The following is an 18,810-nucleotide window of genomic DNA, read 5'->3' as shown; positions in this document are numbered from 1 at the left end:
GGCCACTCAGTTGCCAAAAATTACGAAAGAGCAAGGGAAAAAAATACAATGGAATATGCATGCACGTATTTCAAAGCAAAAACTTCCTGGTATAACCTGAGAACGAAGTTGAAGAAATTACCAGCTCACAAAGGCGACTCAGAGTACTTGACTCTGAATCCTGCTTCTAACATCTGCTGCTATGTGATCTCAGGCAAATAAGTTACTTATGCATCCCTGGGACTGTTTAGAGAATTAAATGAGATCATACAGCAATATACATAGTACTTGGCACATCAAATACACTCAACAAATGCTTTTAGCTGTACTTAGCGTTACTGCTCTCACTATTGTAACAATAATAAACAATAAAATAACAAACGTATGCTTGGTTTGATTAAACTTTTATGACTCCCTCCTACCCATTCAATGCTGGAAATATACAAGTAGCAGAAATTAGTTTTATTGAAAGTATCTGACATAAAGGATTAGCTATCTTTAGAAAATCAACACACAGGCTATTGCAGCATTTAAATAAAATCTCTATCCTAATGTGAAATGCATGTGCATGAAAAGGAAGACAAAAATAAATCTAGTGTTGAAATTCCACTATTTTAAGTGTGTGACTTAAGATTTTAAGAACTTTGTTAACGCTCAGCTTTATTTAAACTGCTAGAAAGGGAGCTATAAGTACAGGTTGGCCTTCCTCCTGACCCTAAAGCCTAAACAAAACATACATTTAGTACTGAATGGAAAGAGAGTAAAAAACTGTGTTACCTGACATACTCTAACTTATAGGATGAGTCACAAAAAGAACCTGATAATGCTATTCAGATATTTGAGATATGCAAACTCTAAAATTAAGCAGGGACTATTTAATAAGAGAAAACTTTAATGTAAAGATAAACTATTAAATATAAAAGAAAATCAGGTCTAGGTATAATTTCTTAATCTAATTTCATTATTAATAATGTTACATCACAGTCATAAAGACAAAGTTTCTTTTACATTTAGGTGAAAAAGACATAAACACCAGAAGGTGTCTTGTAAATGCTCCTTCAGGAAACAATCCAGTGAAACCAAGAGAAATCTTGTCCCTATGTCCTCTGGGAACATTTCATAAAAGAGTTGGCTAGCAAATGTCAATTTCAATTCTTCAACTAAAATCTGCTCTAAATCTCTATAATTATTACTACTATTTAACCTTTTACTGGTACACCTTCCAAATGTAAATTCATCAGTGTATCGCCAACTTGTGAATTCCTCAGTTCTTGAAGCTTGATGCCTGAGGGTGTCAAGCAGGCAAGTTAAGAATCTAGATCCAGGCCAGGTGCAGTGGCTCACATCTGTAACACCAGCACTTTGGGAGGCCGAGGTGGGCGGATCACTTGAGGTCAGGAGTTCGAGACCAGCCTGGCCAACATGGTGAAACCCCATCTCTGCAAAAAATAAAAAAATTAGCGAAGTGTGATGGTGGGCGTCTGTAATCCCAGCTACTCGGGAGGCTGAGGCAGGAGACGCTTGAACCTGGGCAGTGGAGTTTGCAGTGAGCTGAGATTGCGCCACTGTGCTCTAGCCTGGACGACAGAGCAAGACTATGTCTCAAAACAAAACAAAACAAAACAAAACCTAGAACCAGAGCTTTGGAGATAAAACATTTGCTTTTGTAACCTGTGTTTAACCCACTCAGCACACTGTTTTTTTTTTTTTTTTTTTTGAGACAGCGTTTCACTCTTGTCACCCAGACTGGAATGTAACGGCATGATCTTGGTTCGCTGCAACATCTGCCTCCCGGGTTCAAGTGATTCTCCTGCCTCAGCCTCCAAAGTAGCTGGGGCTATAGGTACATGCCACCAGAGCTAGCAAATGTTTGTATTTTTAGTACAGATGGAGTTTTACCATGTTGGCCAGGCTGGTCTCGAATTCCTGACCTCAGGTGATCCACCCACCTCAGCCTCCCAAAGTGCTGGGATTACAGGCACCAGCCACGGCAGCAGGCCAGAACACATTTTTAACCCTAAGTTAAGAACACCATCTATAGGCAAGGTGCAGTGGCTCATGCCTGTAATCTCAGCACTTTGGGAGGCTGGGGCAGGTGGATCACTTGAGGTCAGGAGTTGGAGACCAGCCTGGCCAACGTGGCAAAACGCCATCTCTGCTTAAAATACAAAAATTAGCCAGGCATGGTGGCACACGCCTGTAATCCCAGCTACTCAGGAGGCTGAGGTATGAGAATCGCTTGAACCAAGGAGACGGAGGGTGTAGTGAGCTGAGATCGCCTCACTGCACTCCACCACCCCTGGGTGACAGAGACTCCCTCTCAAAAAAAAAAAAAAAAAGGAACACCATCTACAAATGACCATCTTCAAAAAACATGATGTTTCCATTAAGCACTCAAAGCACTGAGAGAATGTTATCTACATTCCTTTTAGAAGGTAGTATACATTGACATCATCTAAAAATGGAATCATTAGTCTATTTTTTGGAACGAATCTACTACAAGATATTTACTTGAGGAAGAGAAACCTGTCTCAGACCTCAAAATCAACCTCTGGACGTATCTCAAAATGGAAGAGGGACCCATCAAATTTACACAGAAGGTCGAAGATGATCGCTTACTATCAGAGAAAACTGTCAAAACGAGCGCTACCCACCAAAAGTAACACGGACAAAACAGAAGCTGAAGAAGAAGCCAGTATTCAAGAGTCTATGGCTAAGAGGTGTCAGGTGAGGAGTGCTATGGGCCAGCAGGGGCTCTGGAGACAAAAGAATGTGACCAACTCCTGACTATGCCAGAGAATGGCTCTGAAACAAGACCTTTGCTTCCATACATGGGAAGTGGAGATGACACGACCCACCAGAGCAGTGTTTGGTGGATTAAAGATGCTGCCCATGACCTACTTGGCACATTTTCACTCTGTCATTGTCCCTTCGCCTTTCCTGCATGGTGAGTCTTCTTCCTGCATGCTGCTTAGACAGAGTACTATCTGAAATCGTTAGGTAGGAACTCTTGCTGCCCAGGGCTTATGAAGAGGTGCTTGACTCTGGCCAGTAAGGACCTACTTGGGAATGGACAGTGGACCCCCTTTCTTCTAGTGGTGTCCCCTACTTATTATGCCTGCTATCTAGCTGCTTAACAGTCAGTACTTGCCCAGTGGGCAGAACCAAGCATTGTACTGAAACAAAAAGTGTCTAAAATACAGTGACAGGAAGCAGGAAGGGCAGGATGGGAATAAGAGAACAGGTGAGAGACTGAACAAGTGTGGAGACAGCACAATTGCTATATATATTTTTTCTTTTACATGATTAAAGAACTTCATGAAAATATTTAGCCTATGAAATATGCGAAAATATTCATGTGATAAAAAAAATTCCTGAACCAGGCAAATAAAAACCTGTTCCCATTGTAATCATCACAACTTTTTGTTGTTGTCGTTGAGATGGGGTCTCGCTCTGTTGCCCACACTGGAGTGCAGTGGTATGATCTCGGCTCACCACAAGCTCCGCCTCCTGGGTTCAAGTGATTCTCCTGCCTCAGCCTCCTGACTAGCTGGGACTACAGGCGCGTGCCACCATGCCCAGCTAATTCTTGTATTTTTAGTAGAGAAGGAGTTTCACTATGTTGGCTAGTCTGGGCTCGAACTCCTCACCTTGTGATCTGCCTGCCTCGGCTTCCCAAAGTGCTGGTATTACCGGCATGAGCCACCGTGCCCGGCCTGCTTTGTTCTGAGCTGGAGTCTCGTTCTGTTACCCAGGCTGGAGTGAGTGCAGTGGTGTGATCTTGGTTCACTGCAACCTCTGACTCCCAGATTCAAGTGATTTTCCTGCATCGGCCTCCCAAGTAGCTGCGACTACAGGTGCATGCCATCACACCCAGCTAAATCACAACTTTTCTATAGCATAGGAAACAATTGCTCTTTTAAGTCTATTTTGGTATTCGTGTATTCACTCATTTAACAAGTATTTATTGAATGCCGATGGGCTGAGCCCTGTAACGGGCTGCCGATACAGCTGTGAACATGACAGCCAGCTGCCCTCCCATCACAGAACTTAGATTTTATTGAGGGGCAGAGACTATAAACCAATAAATTAAATAATACATGTTGAAATTAGGAAGTAAATGTTAATATGTGCTATGAAGCAAAAACAAAGCAGAGCAAGGGGTAGAGAGTGTCTGACTCCAGGGGAAACGAGACTCTTCCTAAATGTTTGAACAACCCAGCAGAATTCATCAGAATGATTTACTTCCAACAGCAAAGTTTTACTTGGCATGCTAGTAGTTTTAAATCATCTTATCTTTTAATATTTAATACATCTGTGTGAGGGGGTTTCCTCCTAAGTCCCTCACAAATGTAAAACACACCCTGGGGTGGGCACTCATCCCAAGCCAAGACTGGTGCTTTGAGCACGTTCTGGCATTTATTTATGCTGGGCCTCCACATACCTGTGGAGCACAGATGCTGTGGGCTCCGTCAGGCAGAACCTGTCATGCATCAAGGCTTATCTTTCCCTTGAAATCCCTCGATTAAAAACATAAAAAGCAAAGACACCGTCTACAAAATAAATTTAGGAATAACCATCCAGAGGGAGTGTGCATTTACTGTTCTCCTACAGTGCTGGGCATGCCAGCCTTGCCACACAATGCCAATATCTAGAGAATTAATCAGATTGCATAAATGCTACTGCATGCTTTAAAGCTGAAAGTATTAACTACTACGAATTTTCAGTGCTATGTGACAATGTAGAAGGCCTTTTCTGTTTCAGTATCTGTGTATGCCTTTTGACAATAGGGAAATTAATCAAGCTATTGTTGAGCAACGACTGTTTATTTAGCTTTCTTATTTTAAATGTCAGCTGTACTTCTGCTGACAGACAGGACTTAGAGCTCCTTGACTGTCATGTTGTATTGTGCAAACAACACCAATGGCAAAGCCTTGCACTAAGCACATTTTGCCTACTAGGTTAGTAATCAGGTTATTAAAAAAAAAAGGCATCGATGCTTATTACTTAAGCTGCTGTGTCAACAAGACATCATACTTTCAAGTGGACCAAATATTTTGGGTCAATTTGAATACACATGTCATCCTGTCAATCAGAGCTGTCTAAAACTGAAGTGAGTCTCCTTGTGAAAAAGGGAGTTTCCCGACATCAGAACTCCACGGGCAAAGAGCTGCCTCCAGTCCATTCTGAACAGAGTCCTTTGCAGTCGCTCAGAAACGGAGTCCCACGGGCTTGCGAGTTTCCTGAGCTGAATTCTCGCAGTGGCTGAATGGCGTAAGGGCTTCTTGATTTCTGTCCCCCATGGTGGTCATAACCATGCAACCATCTCTGTAACAACTGAAGCAGGGAGCTTGGGGGTCACCCTTGACATCACACTCACTCGCCTCCATGCCAACAGAAAACTGATCTTGTCACTACCTGCCTTCAAAATACTGTCAATGGTTTCTCATGGTCCTCACAATAAACACCGACTCTCTTTCACAGCATCCACAATGCCCTGCCTGACCTGACGCCCACTTACCTTCCAGCCTCATTTTGTGCCCAATACTCCCCCTCCAATCTCACCTCTGTGCCCCTCCCTCCCCAAAGGGGCACTGAAAAGGCTGCTGGGAAGCAGGGAAACATGGTGGAGTCAAGGTGTGGCCCAAACCACGAGCAGCAGTGGCATTACTAAAAACCTTCCCAAGGAGGTTGTTTTTAATTAAATTTTAAATTTTAGGATAGTTTTAGATTTACTGAAAAACTGTGATGGAGTCAAGAGAGTTCCTCCACACTCCACACTCAGCCAGCTTCCCCCATCATTAATATCTTTCATGGTGTGGCACATTTGTCACAACTCACAAACCAGTATTGACAGAATATTGTTAGCTCTAGGTACACTTTAGTCAGATTGCCCTGGCACGATCAACACTAGCTGCTCCAGAACCCCCCAGCGGACCACACTACATGTAGCTGCCACGTCTCCTTAGGCTCCTCTAGACTGTGTCAGCTTCTCAGACTTCGTTTTCAATGACCGTGACGGTTTTGAGGAGTACTGCTTAGGTCGTTTGCAGAATGTCCTGAATTTGGGGTGTCTGACGTTCTTTCTCATTATGAGACTGGGGTTCTGGGTTTCTGGGAGGAAAACCTCTCATCATATGACATCAAGGACACACCCTGTCCACATGACGCGTCACTGATGCTGACCCTGATCACCTGACTGAGGTTGTATCTGTCATTTCCCCCGCCGTCTCGAGAGTGCTCTGGGCGGACGTCACTCTGCGCTGCCCACATAATGAGTGGGGAGTTATCTTCCACTTCCCTGAGGTGGGGAGTATATACATAAATTACTTGGAACTCTTCCCCATGGGAGATTATTCTATTCATGCAATCATTTCCATCAGTACAGCCTCATGGATACGTATTTAATACTTTGTATCACATCCCAAGACTGTGTGATCTATTTGATTGTCGGCGTGGGCCCAGGTTGGGGCACTGGGAGCTCTTTCAGTGGCCGCCTGCTGCTATGACAGACGCACTCATCACTCTGTGTGTTTCTGGGCACGTCCTTCCTTTCTGGCACTATAAGATACTTCGTGCTCATCTTCTGTCTTCCTTGTTCCAGCCCTGGAATCAGCCATTTCTCCAAGGAGCCTTGGTTCCCCTTACTTGAGAATGATGTAAACCCAATTTCTGGGTGCTGATGTGCTCCGTGCTCCTGGAACTGAGAACGGTTTTTAAAGAAACTAGTAGATAGATATCTTTATTGTTTGTATTAATCTTCTTGGAGTGTGGAGGTGATTCTTTGGAGTATAAACCATAATTCTCTGGTTTGTTTCTTGAACAAAAAATATTTAATAAGCTAGAAGAGATAATATAGGATAATATGGCAAAAGCGAGTGTGTTTGGCAGACTATAAATAAAGCTCTACAGAAACGTAAGGTATTATGATTTTAATCAGCTTAAGGTAAGGCCCTGTGGGCTTCTAGACTTTGGTTTGGTGAGTCAGTCTGATGCGAAAAAACAAACAAAATAGAGTTTCAGTTGTTGAGAATTGACTCATTTAGCTACTACTATTTCTTTACATCTGATCTGATGTTTGGTCCATTTGGAAAACTCCATCAAGTTACTATTTAGTATATTATTTAGTATCTCTACTTGCATACTGCTTTTGGCCAGAGGGATTCTGATTAGAAAGGAGCATAGAAATAAAGTTGTTTAATATTTACAAATAACCTCCTGGAATGCTAACATCTTGGACTTTATCCTTTCCCTTCCCCCTCCCCTCAGATTCTCTGTGGAAGAGTTGAAGAAAGAGCATAGGGAATTCTGTAACCAGAGGCAGAACCCAAAACTAACTGGGCCACGTCCTGCTTACGTGGCTGTGGGGAGAATCTTCCCATCAGGACCACCATGGCTAAAAATGGTTATAAACTAAATTGACAGCTTTGCCACAAAAGTCGAAAGGAGCTCGCAGGAAGAGGAAGATTTGGTTGTTGATCAGTGGATGTGAGGCAGGCCTCTCCAATGTCAATGGGAATAGATAGGTTGTGACATTAAAAAAAAAAAAAAAGACTTGGAGATCATGAAGAGAACCATCAGGGCCCAAGACCCACATTGCTTATATCTCTTGCCTTCTAAAGGCCAGGTCACTTTCATGTCAGAACTTAAGGATCAATAGAGAAAAATGTGGGCAAGGCAGCACCGAGGGTATGAACCCTAAGTTTCATTATTTATAAAAATAGGGACAATATGACCTGTGTTATAGGGGATTAGACTTATCAGAGGATAAGTAAAATCTGAACCTAAAAACTCAGGAAGAGGCATTTACCTAAAAATTTTACATAACGTAAAACACAAAAAGACCAGGTAGTTTACAGAGGGCAACATGAAAACTTGCATGAGTACTACAATTGCCATTCACAAACTGCTGAACTAATATAGCTTCCATTGCTAATATCTATCTAATTCTACCTGTCTATTTGCTGTAGTAAGAAACTATTCTGCTTCCTAGCGGGAGCAAAGTACTACTTCCTTGCTACTCACAAACCTCAGCATATCTGTCTTTCTAGAAAACTGCACATTTTCTGAAGTGACTGTACTGGAAACTGAACCTTAGATCATGCTCACCATAGCATACTTAACAAATATTCTGGTATATATTTTATAAAACGGTAAAATGAATGGAAATGCCGTATCATTATGGTTTATTTTAAGCAAAAACCTTAAGTTATCTTATTACTCAGAAATGTGATTTAACATAAGCCAAAAACCATTGTGGGGGTATGAGATAAACAGCAGAAAACCTTAATATTGACAATAAGAGTTAAACTTCACCCCAGATATCTCAGCAATTAAGAAAGTGGGTTTCAGTCAGGTATTGCCACATGTGTTTAGTGGAGGATTAAGTGACTGAATGTCATGCCTATAATATATATCTTTATGTAAGCTATGAATGTGTTTAAAAATAGACAAGGCCATACTGTCAATCTGCAACATTACTGCCACATGTCTGCACACACACCCCATTCCCTTCAGAGATTAAAAAAAGGAGAAGCAGATTAAAAAGAAGTGTTTTGGGCCAGGCAAGGTGGCTCACGCCTGTAATCCCAGCACTTTGGGAGGCTGAGGAGGGCAGATCACCGGAGGTCAGGAGTTTCAGACCAGCCTGGCCAACATGGCAAAATCCCATCTCTACTAAAAATACAAAAATTAGCTGGGCGTGGTGGCACCTGCCTGCGGTCCCAGCATTCAGTAGGCTGAGGCAGGAGAATCGCATAAACCCAGAAGGTGGAGGTTGCAGTGAGAGGAGATCGTGCTACTGCACTCCAGCCTGGGAAGTACAGACTCCATCTCAAAAATAAATAAATAAATAAATAAAATAAAAAAGAAGTGTTTTGAAGTCAAATCACATTTTACCTCCCACAAGGAAATGAAGTGACTTTCCAAAGTAATTTATAAACAGTAAGTAGCAGAGTCACTGACTGCAAATCCAATTCTATTTCACCATGTGATGGCTTGCTTTCTCTGGGGAAGAAAATACTGTTTTAACCACTATTATGTTGCCTTCAAATGGTATTTGGTGTGTTAGGCTTTTAAAGAAAAGCCCCTGCTGCTGCAACTTGTCTTTTTTCTGTGAGGATCACTCTGTGTAAAGTTAGGTAATGGGAGACTGCTGAATAAACACCTTCCAGCCAAGAGTTAGAGAGTATAGATACATGGTTGCCTAGCAGTGGCCTTTAACTGATGAATGTAAAGCAAACATCAGGGAAAAAAGAAAGCAGAGGAATCCTGTGTGCTCAGGGACTTCCTTGAATGGGGTGTTGGCCTCTAGTTGGTGAGGACTTGAAATGGCCGAGGGACTCAGAGCTCTGAGCAGAGCCCTGTTCCCAAGGGATGACTCATTCTGGAAAAGATAAATAATCTAAAAGTTTGCCTATGTAGAACTTATTATTCAAAGATCAAAAGCATTCCCTATTTGACTTCTCTGAATCTGTATCATTCAAAGAGCACAAGGGTGAATACAAAGGTATTCTGACCCTAAGAAACACAGTCTTATAACTAAGAAGGTAAAAACTGCTGTGATTTGATTAGGGAGGTACATAATTTGAAGGCAGGTATTCTATTTCTTTGCATTTTGCTATGTAATACAATTCTTTGCATTTATCCAGGAAGCAGTTAAACAAAAATATACAAGGTACCTATAAAAAGTTACATTTTCATAGAGGAATACTGCCAACGAGATCCTGTATGCTTTTACATTACAAATCTCAGTAATTTCACCCATCACTCCTGGTGATACCCCAGTGTTAAGGCTGTGAGCCAACACCTATGCCCTGCTGTTTTGGGGTACAGGCTGACTGCCTTCAAGAAAATGAGAAGCCACTAAGGGTTAAGACCCTTACAAATCCAGCACTATGAAGTGACAACTGGCATAACCCTCTTTGCATGTCCCCCATTCACCTCTGACATGAAACAAATCATGTGAATTAATGAGATCTGACAGAACAGCATTAAGAAAAATATGAAAACGTAAAAGAATTGTTCTATTGTTTGTGTTAACTAAAATCTGAATAGTTCATCATCTCTGGTTTGAATGGTGGACTTCTTTTTCTCCCGTGAATTTTAGTGCAGAAAATATTAAGTTTCTCAACACAAAATTGTTTTGGATAAAGACAGAATTTTTAGAGAGTTAGCTGCAACATTCTGGGAAGCTGACTAGAAAAGCACACCCGCCGAAAGACAAGCACTGAAAAAGATTTACATTTTTTTCTTTTGATGGCATCGCCTATCAGCAAATGCTGAGGTGCAGACAGCATGGCCTGCGCAAGGATGAGCCAAGCCCGGCTGCCAGGAACACGCACCTCACAGAAACCCACTGCTTGAGAAGGCTGCTTTTCCGCCTTAGCCCCTGCTGGGCTGGCGCTACCAACCACCAGCCAGAAGTACACAGTGTACCCAATCAGTAGCTGATTACGACGTGCCTGTTGTTTCACTTTTGCCTGGGTCTGGGACAGACCCTGAACTAGATGTCCTGTCCGACAGTACAGGCAGCTGAAGAGCTTGGTCTGCTGCCTGAAGTCCCGGTTCAATCCCTGGCTCTTCCACACACTGCCTTGTGACATAAGCGGAAGGCCTGACCTGTTTATTGTCTATACAATGGGGATCGTAACTCCTGTCTCACAGGGTTACTAAGAAGAGTCAATCAACAGATACATGGAAATCCCTAAAACTGTCCCCAGACGTGGCAAAGTTCACTAAGGGCCAACAAGGACTAGCTGCAAATGACGGCTGCGTCAGCATGTGCACTGCCTCACTCTTCACAAAGCTGGGAGAATGAACGCAGTCTCTGGAAGAGCAGGGTGCTTGTCAGGTGCCTTTCACGACTTCCCCTCTGGCACACAGTCATGTCTGGCGCATAATTAGCACTTCACAAATGTTTGCTGAATACATGAATGGCTGAAGGCAAGAATCTGGAATTCTACTAAAAAGGACTATAGGCATTAGATTCAATAGTCTTAGGCAAGGACACATTTAAGTCACACTGCTACCCAGACCCACTCAATTATACAATGACAACAACACTTCTCCAATATTCAAAGTTATTTCCTATGTGAACTTTTTCAGATAGCCAGAAAACTTCTCAGATAGTCAAGCTCAGCCGCAAATATAACCATCAATATACTGCAATTATCTAGTAACATTCATATCTTCCTATATTTGTAAGAATGCTTCCATGTTCTTACATTTATATATGAAAAATCATGATGATCACTTCCATTTACAATTAAATTTTCAAATACTCAAATAAAAAATTACTGAGAAAATTACATAGAAAAAAAGAATTGTGGTACCTTAAAGAGAAGATTTAATTACGTTATAATTTTTCAAAAGGTTAAAAAAAAAAAACTAACCCGATGCCTTGGAATTTCTTAGCTAAACTTTCAGAAAAAGAAATAAAGGAATAAAAAATAAATGAGTTCTTCAGGCTAAAGAAAATGTACTGTGACCTATTAAAATCTAAAGGAAAATTTTCTAAGAGTTTATGACAAATAAAAAAGTTTTCTGTTAGAGTCTAAGTAACATTTTGAAAGCTAAAACCTGAATTTTTATCCTGGTGCTTGAATAAATCATGGTAACTAAAAATTAATTTACTTAGGACACAGTGAGACAGATGCTTAGAACACAATGCACAGCTAAGATCTTTCTTTTTCTTTTCTTTTTTTTTTTGAGATGGAGTTCTGCTCTTGTTGCCCAGGCTGGAGTGCAATGGCACGATCCCGGCTCACTGCAACCTCTGCCTCCTGGGTTCAAGGGATTCTCTTGTCTCAGCCTCCAGAGTAGCTGGGATCATAGGCATCTGCCACCACACCCAGCTATTTTTTGTATTTTTGGTAGAGACAGGGTTTCACCATGTTGGCCAGGCTGGTCTTGAACTCCTGACCTCAGGTGATCCACCCTTCTTGGGGCCTCCCAAAGTGCTGGGATTACAGGCGTGAGCCACCACACCTGGCCTAAAACATTTTCTTTAAATGAAAAAAACATATGGAGAAAACACAAAACAGCTTTCACTATAGATGGTGTCATTTTGGTTTTGGTTTACCTTCAACCATGAGCATGGGCTCCCTGCCTCCCCCGTGGGCCAGCATCTCCCTGCGATAGCGCTCCCCAGCGGCCCTGGGGAAGAGAGGAACCGTTAGGCACCTGCTGGCGCAGCCTCCATTCACACTTGTTTTGACTCACAAGACAAGTCCTGAGTCACACTGACATCATATTCATAAAAGCTGCCACCGTATGACAATTCGACCATTATTTTCTTGCTTCTAAAAATCAAATGCTGGCTTTTCAATTGTTCTAAGATAAATCAGGTGTGACATATTCCCCGTAAGAGGATAACTATACTTTTGGCTCCCTGTTTCATTAACAAGAGACCTCACTTTATAAAAATAATTACTTTATGTATTAATCAACAGCTGTCCCCAGCCTTTTCGGCACCAGGGACTGGTTTTGTGAAAGACGGTTTTTCCACATACCAGGGTTGATGCGGGAGGGATGGTTTCAGGATGAGTTAAGAACATTCCATTTATGGTGCACTTTATTACCACATTATACACTGGAATATATAGTGGAATAAGTATACAGCTCACCATAATGTAGAATCAGTGGGAGCCCTGAGCTTGTTTTTCTACAACTAGATGGTACCATCCAGGGGTGACGGGAGACAGTGACAGATCATCAGCCTTACATTCTCATAAGGAGTGCCCATCCCAGATCCTTGTGAGAATCATAAGGATCACATGTGCAGTTCACAATAGGGTTCCTGCTCCTATGAGAATCTGATGCTGCCACTGATCCAACAGGAGATGGCGCTCAGGCGGTAGAGTGATGGGGAGCGGCTGCAAATACACATGATGCTTCACTCGCTCACCCACCCACCACACCTCCGGCTGTGTGGCCTAGTTCCCAGTGCCAGTCTGTGGCCTGGGGATTGGGGACTCCTGTTATAGAATAAGTAAAATATTATATTTTATTCTCTATAAAAATAGTTTTAGGATTATTTTAAATGAGGCTTGAAATTATACCATTAAGAAATAATTTGTGATGGCACCTAATAAAGAAGAGAAAAAGAACATTCTAAAATAAGAGTGAAGGAAGAGAAGCTGGCAGGAAAAGGTTAATTACACCAGAAGACCTAGGTTGAGGATAACAATGAACAGACCAGCAAACTCCACTGGAGTGTGCTGGTGGTAAAGGCACAGTGGGGGCTGCCTGTTCCCGTCTTCTGTGTCACCTGGATATGCCCACCTGACAGACTTCCGCAAGGAACACTGTTTATGACAATATGTGAAGGTAGGTTTGGAATAATTTTTGTAGACATAAATCCTCCAAACTAATGGGACCTGGAAACAAGTTATTTAGTACTACTCTTTTGTATTTTACGAAAAATGCGATTTCTTTAACATACATGACTACACACTATGATGAGACAGGTGAAATAAATTTTGATATTGTTTCCATTTGAGAAGCTCTGGAGCCTCTTTACCTGTGGGTCATTTTGTGAACATGGTCTTTAATCCGACTTTTTGATAGCATTACAGTATCAAAAACATGCTGACATCAAACACTAGCCCTGGTCACATCCTGAAGTGAGTGCTAAGCAAAGCAGGAAGCCTGGACTGAGGTGGAGCCTCCCCTCAGGGGCAGGGGTGGCTGAGGGGCCCTGCCTGACTCCTGGCCTGGGGTGCTCCGAGGCCCTTCTCAGCCATGGGATGTAGTGCACTGACCCTAAATCACATCCCTCCCCACAGACCTCTAGCTCCTGGCTTGCCTCAGCTCTGCAATGCCTGGCTTGCTGATGTAGGCTCCAGCCTGGTTATTTTTCAGGAGTGAGATCAAAAAGAAGACTTTGACAGAGGTTAGAAATTTTCTAGTCCAGTGAGCATTTTTACTAGCTTACTTTAATATGCCCATACAAGTATGGCAACTACATGTCTAGGCAAGAATGTACACATAAACAAGATATAAATATTTAGAAACGTATATATTTTATAGTATGTGCTTTTCTAGTAAAGTGTACTTCAAACAAGATGATATTTTGCCTATTTTACAGAAATCTACAGTAAGAAGTTATAATCCCTGAAACTGATTTACTGATGTCAACTTTGGCTAAAGATCCTTTACAAATAAAATCTGAAAAGCAGACCAAATGTCTACAGTCTGCAAAGGGCAGAAGACAGAATACATGTGAGTACCAAGCTGCAAAATATTTAAAAATTCTATGACATCACATTCACGCTCAAATCATTTGAAACGAACGTGATTATTAACTGCTGAGAAAAATCCAAGTCTATGTCAAATTGTATGAAAGACAGACGGTGAGGCGGAGGTGGGAGGGAGAAGAAACCAGGAACGAGAAGACCTAGATTACAGTCTTAGTCTAGTTTTTAATGGTGAAGTCTGAACAAACTGTTTTCTGAGCCTGTTTTCTCTTATAAAAACTGCTGGTTTCTGCCAAGATTGCTGTGAATATTATGTGACATAGTATTCTATGGATACTCTAAAAACCAAGATAAAGCAGTAAAAATAGCACTCATCAGCCAAAGCTCCCCGAAAATAATTTGGAGATGTAGTTATTTGTGTGGTGAGAAGATAAATGCTATAAACAACTCTGATACCAGATTATAATTACTGGTTTTCTTTCAAAGAAAGCGCCTTCTAAGGAGTCACAGGACCCAAACTTGACAACCTCTTGGTTCCTAGTGTTATAGGGAGTCCTGTTAGGAGGATCAGGAGGCCAAATCAGGGAGCGAAGAGAAGATGATCTACATCTCTCCAGCCAGTATGGGATCCCCCGCACCCCCACCAGACAGCACAGGATCCCGCAACCCCTCAGCCAGCGCAAGATCCCCCACCCCTCCCAGACACCACGGGACCCCCTACACCCCCCAGACAGCACGGGATCCCCCACACCCCTCCAGACAGCACGGGAACCCCTGCATCCCCCCAGACAGCATGGGACCCCCATACCTCCCCAGACAGCATGGGATCCTCCACACCTCCCCAGACAGCATGGGATCCTCCACACACCCCCCAGACAGCATGGGATCCTCCACACCCCCCCGGACAGCACGGGATCCCCTGCATCCCCCAGTCATAGCACAGAAACCCTCGTACCCTCCAGGAAGCAAGGGATCTCCTGTACCTCTCCACCCAATGGAAGTTTAACCACTACCTGGCCTTTAGGAAGAGATTGGAAAAGCAGGACTACTGATCCTAGGCACCCCTACTTCCTCCCTACACGCCCCTAGCCTCTCCAGTGCCTTGTTCTCCCTCCACTCTGTGGAAAGGGGTGGGCATCCTATATCACATGGTGAGGTCAGAAAAGCCAAGAAAACCCACAGAAGCGGCATGGGCTGCTTCACATAGCACAAGGGCCCTCATACAAGGGTTCCCTCAGGCACCACAGGGCCACCTCTACACAGTGGCTGCAGGGTAGGGGGATGTCCAGGGTCACCATCAGCTGCAGGCAGCAGAAGCAAGCTTGGGCGAGAAGGGCCAAGTGAGGTGCGGCTGTTTGCGGAGACTGCCACTTTCTGCCAGGCTTGGCTGTGTTCTGTGGGCTGCGCTTCTCCGAGCCCAACTTCAGATGCAATAGAGTGGGGAATTACTGTGGTCCCGGGGGGACATTTTAGAACTCATCCCCTTCTTACCTGTTGAAAGGATCCTGTAGAAAACACTCCTTCCAAACCATGGAGGCGACCGCTCTGGACATGAGGTAAGAGTAATATTTAGCACCATACCCCACGAGGTGGCTGAATCGCAGCTGCCAGGCCTGCCAAGAACAGAGAGACACAGCATGGGGCACAAGTCAGTTTCCACTTGGAGAATATCACATGGGAGCACACAGTGGAGACACAGAGAGACCCGTAAATGTTTTCATTCGCATTTTACCCTAGAAGGCTATGTCACCTATGATATCAATATTTTCACATTTTATACACTGTTATGGGCTGAACTGTGTCTCCTCAAAATTCACATGTGGAAACCCAAAGCCATACCTCAGAATGTGACTCATTAGGAGACAGGGCCTCCAAAGAAGTGATTAAGTAAAAGTGAAGCTCTTAGACTGGGCCCTCGCCCAATCTCACTGGTGTCTTGGAAGAGGAGAAAAGCTGGATGCCAGGGTGTGGGCATTGAGGAAAGGTTGTCTCCAAGCCAATGGGGCCTCGGGAGAAGCCAGATCTGCTAACACCCTGGTCTGGACTTCCAGCCTCCAGAACAGTGGGAAGTAAATTTCTATTGTTTAAGCCACATAGTCTCTGGTATTTTGTGAAGGCAGCCCTAGCACACTAAGACATACACAAAGAAAATTTTGTATCACATAAATATAATCATATATAGGTGTATATGTTTTGCTCCAAATATATGGTTAATCGTCTTCATTAAGTGAGTTTAATTGCACCGATTACAATACATTTTATTTCACATGACCATCTAGAAAAACAGTAAGGTCAGGAGTTTACTTATTTTTAGTAATTTAGGTAGTTCAGAGAGTTGTACTCTGCAATGGTTCTCTGTTGCACGAACTGCTTTTCATGAACTCGTTTTTGTAACATAAAAACCTTCCATGTTTTTACCACAATTACATTTTATGACGAAACAAAAAGTCACAGAGGAGAAGAAAAATGGGACAGAATTTAAAAATCATAACTATATAAAGAGGGGTAGTCTGGGAATGCATTCTTTTTTGTTTTTAGAAGAGACAAACGCTAAGAACCAAAGATCACCACCAGCAACTTGCCTCTCAGTGGAAGAAGGGTGAACAAACTGTCTGTGGTCGCTCCTTCTCTAAGCTCCTTCCACTTATTTTCTAATCATAAGACGGAAGAAGTGGACACCTAATTGTTTTCTACAAGTTCATCACTCTGGGATTCACTTCTGTGACAGAAACGTAGAGAAAGACAGCCTAGAGACGGTGGCAGGAGTGCCAATGGTGGAGCCGGGTGGACGTGCACATCTGTTCTGACCCGCTTGGAACGCCTGGTCATCAATACTGGAGGAGGGAACTTGGAGTCTGGCACACAGAGAGAGCATCCATCCTACCTAAGGACAATGACGTAGTTATGACAGGAAAGGCCACATGGATTTTCATGGAAGGACACTGTTCCACTGGAAACTTCTCTTCCTATGAATACTGCTCTTTCTCTGTTGCTAAAGTGGAAAACATCTCCATTCCAATCCGTCTGCAAGGGCAGGGCTACGCAAGCACAGCACATGAGCTTGCAATGGCGCGTCTGCTGTAACATCACCCCAGCCAAAGCTGGGACTATGAAAACTGCCCTCAAAGGCTACACTTAGGACTTTAACATTTTTACTTTTCTGAAACGAATCTGACATGGCAATTATCTACTTTCTTCTGTCTTTATCTGACATAAACATTTCTTTTAAAAAATAGAAGCTTGGGCTGGGCACAATGGCTCATGCCTGTAATCCCAGCACATCAGGCGGCTGAGGCAGCTGGGTCACTTGAGGCCAGGAATTCGAGACCAGTCCGGCTAACATGGTGAAACCCTGTTTCTACTAAAAATACAAAAATTAGCCAGACGTGGTGGCACATGTCTGTAATCTCAGCTACTTGGGAGGTTGAAGCAGGAGAATTGCTTGAACCCGGGAGGTAGAAGTTGTAGTGAGCCAAGATCGCGTCACTGCACTCCAGCCTGGGTGACAGAGCAAGCATCTATCTCAAAAAAATAATAATAATTAAAAAATAAATAAATAAACAACTTTTTTAAAAAGCTTAACTTTTTTTAACCATGCTAACAACACTCTAACGAATCTGTTAACTCCCCAGAAAATAAAGAATAAATAAAGTTGGGCAAAATTCCATATTCATGTTTTCAGTTTATGTGATTAGTAGTAAGGTTAAGCATTTTTAAAATTTTATGAATTTTCAATTTATATCATTTGTCTATTACTCTATTTCATAGTTTGTCTTCTTACAGGTTTGAGTTCTTTTTTCTGGATACAGACCCTTAATTTATTTTTAGTTTTTTGAGATAGTGTCTGACTCTATCACCCAGGCAGGAGTTCAGTGGCACCATCATGGCTCCCTGCACCTTCGACCTCATGAGCTCAAGTGATCTTCCCACCTCAGACTTCCACGTAGCTGGGACTGCAGTTGCATGCCCCAATTCCTTGCTAATTTTTTATTATTGTTTTTCTTAGAGACAGGGTCCCACTATGTTACTCACATTGGTCTCAAACTCCTGGGTTGAAGCCATCCTCCCACTTAGGCCTTCCAATATGCTTAGATTACAGACATGAGCCACTGTTCTTGGCACTGGATACATCATCTTTGCCTTATACGTATGCTACATATATATTCCTGGGTCTAACATTTGCTTTATAAATATGTTTTTAGTTGATTTTGTTACATAGAATATTTTGGGGGAGTAAAATACATCAGCCAAAAAAAAAAGAATAAATAAAGTATAATCCTTGTTACAACTCTATAAACTAGGTAAGTGAATTCTAGTTAACATATCAAGCAAGAAACATTTTTTAAAATATGGTTACTTCATCACAGGAACATGGCAGCATACTCCCTGTGTTCACTACACAGTGGCTTAAAAGACGCATGGCAATGCTAGTGACTCTCTGGTTGTGTCCAGTTCTCCAAGACAGCTAATTTGCCTGGGCTCAGCAAGGGCTTTGTCATAAGGAAGGTGTGCGGGAGCACTGCACTCAGATTAGGACATGGGGCCCGCACCACAGAGGCACAGTGCACCTCCACATCCGCTCTCCGCTTTCTGTAAGAAGATACGATTGGAAGTCAGGTGGGCGCCTTGTGAG

The 18,810-nt window shown here is 42.7% G+C and overlaps 1 protein-coding gene across 4 annotated transcripts in view; it reads right to left on the bottom strand.

Annotated features, from left to right (window-relative positions):
- Positions 1–18,810, bottom strand: part of MIPEP (mitochondrial intermediate peptidase) — a 210,635-nt gene that overhangs the window by 67,277 nt on the left and 124,548 nt on the right. For all 4 annotated transcript variants that reach the window (XM_033237239.1, XM_033237225.1, XM_033237232.1 and 1 more), the window contains exons 17-18: positions 15,669–15,790; positions 12,062–12,135 (exon numbers count right to left, since the gene is read on the bottom strand). In XM_033237239.1, coding sequence (XP_033093130.1) covers positions 12,062–12,135; positions 15,669–15,790 — 196 coding nt within the window. The remainder of the gene's footprint in view (positions 1–12,061; positions 12,136–15,668; positions 15,791–18,810) is intronic.

The sequence above is a fragment of the Trachypithecus francoisi genome, unplaced genomic scaffold, assembly GCF_009764315.1.
Source record: "Trachypithecus francoisi isolate TF-2019V2 unplaced genomic scaffold, Tfra_2.0 Contig01461, whole genome shotgun sequence".
NCBI lineage: Eukaryota > Metazoa > Chordata > Mammalia > Primates > Cercopithecidae > Trachypithecus > Trachypithecus francoisi.
This window is presented reverse-complemented; position numbering and strand designations above follow the sequence as displayed.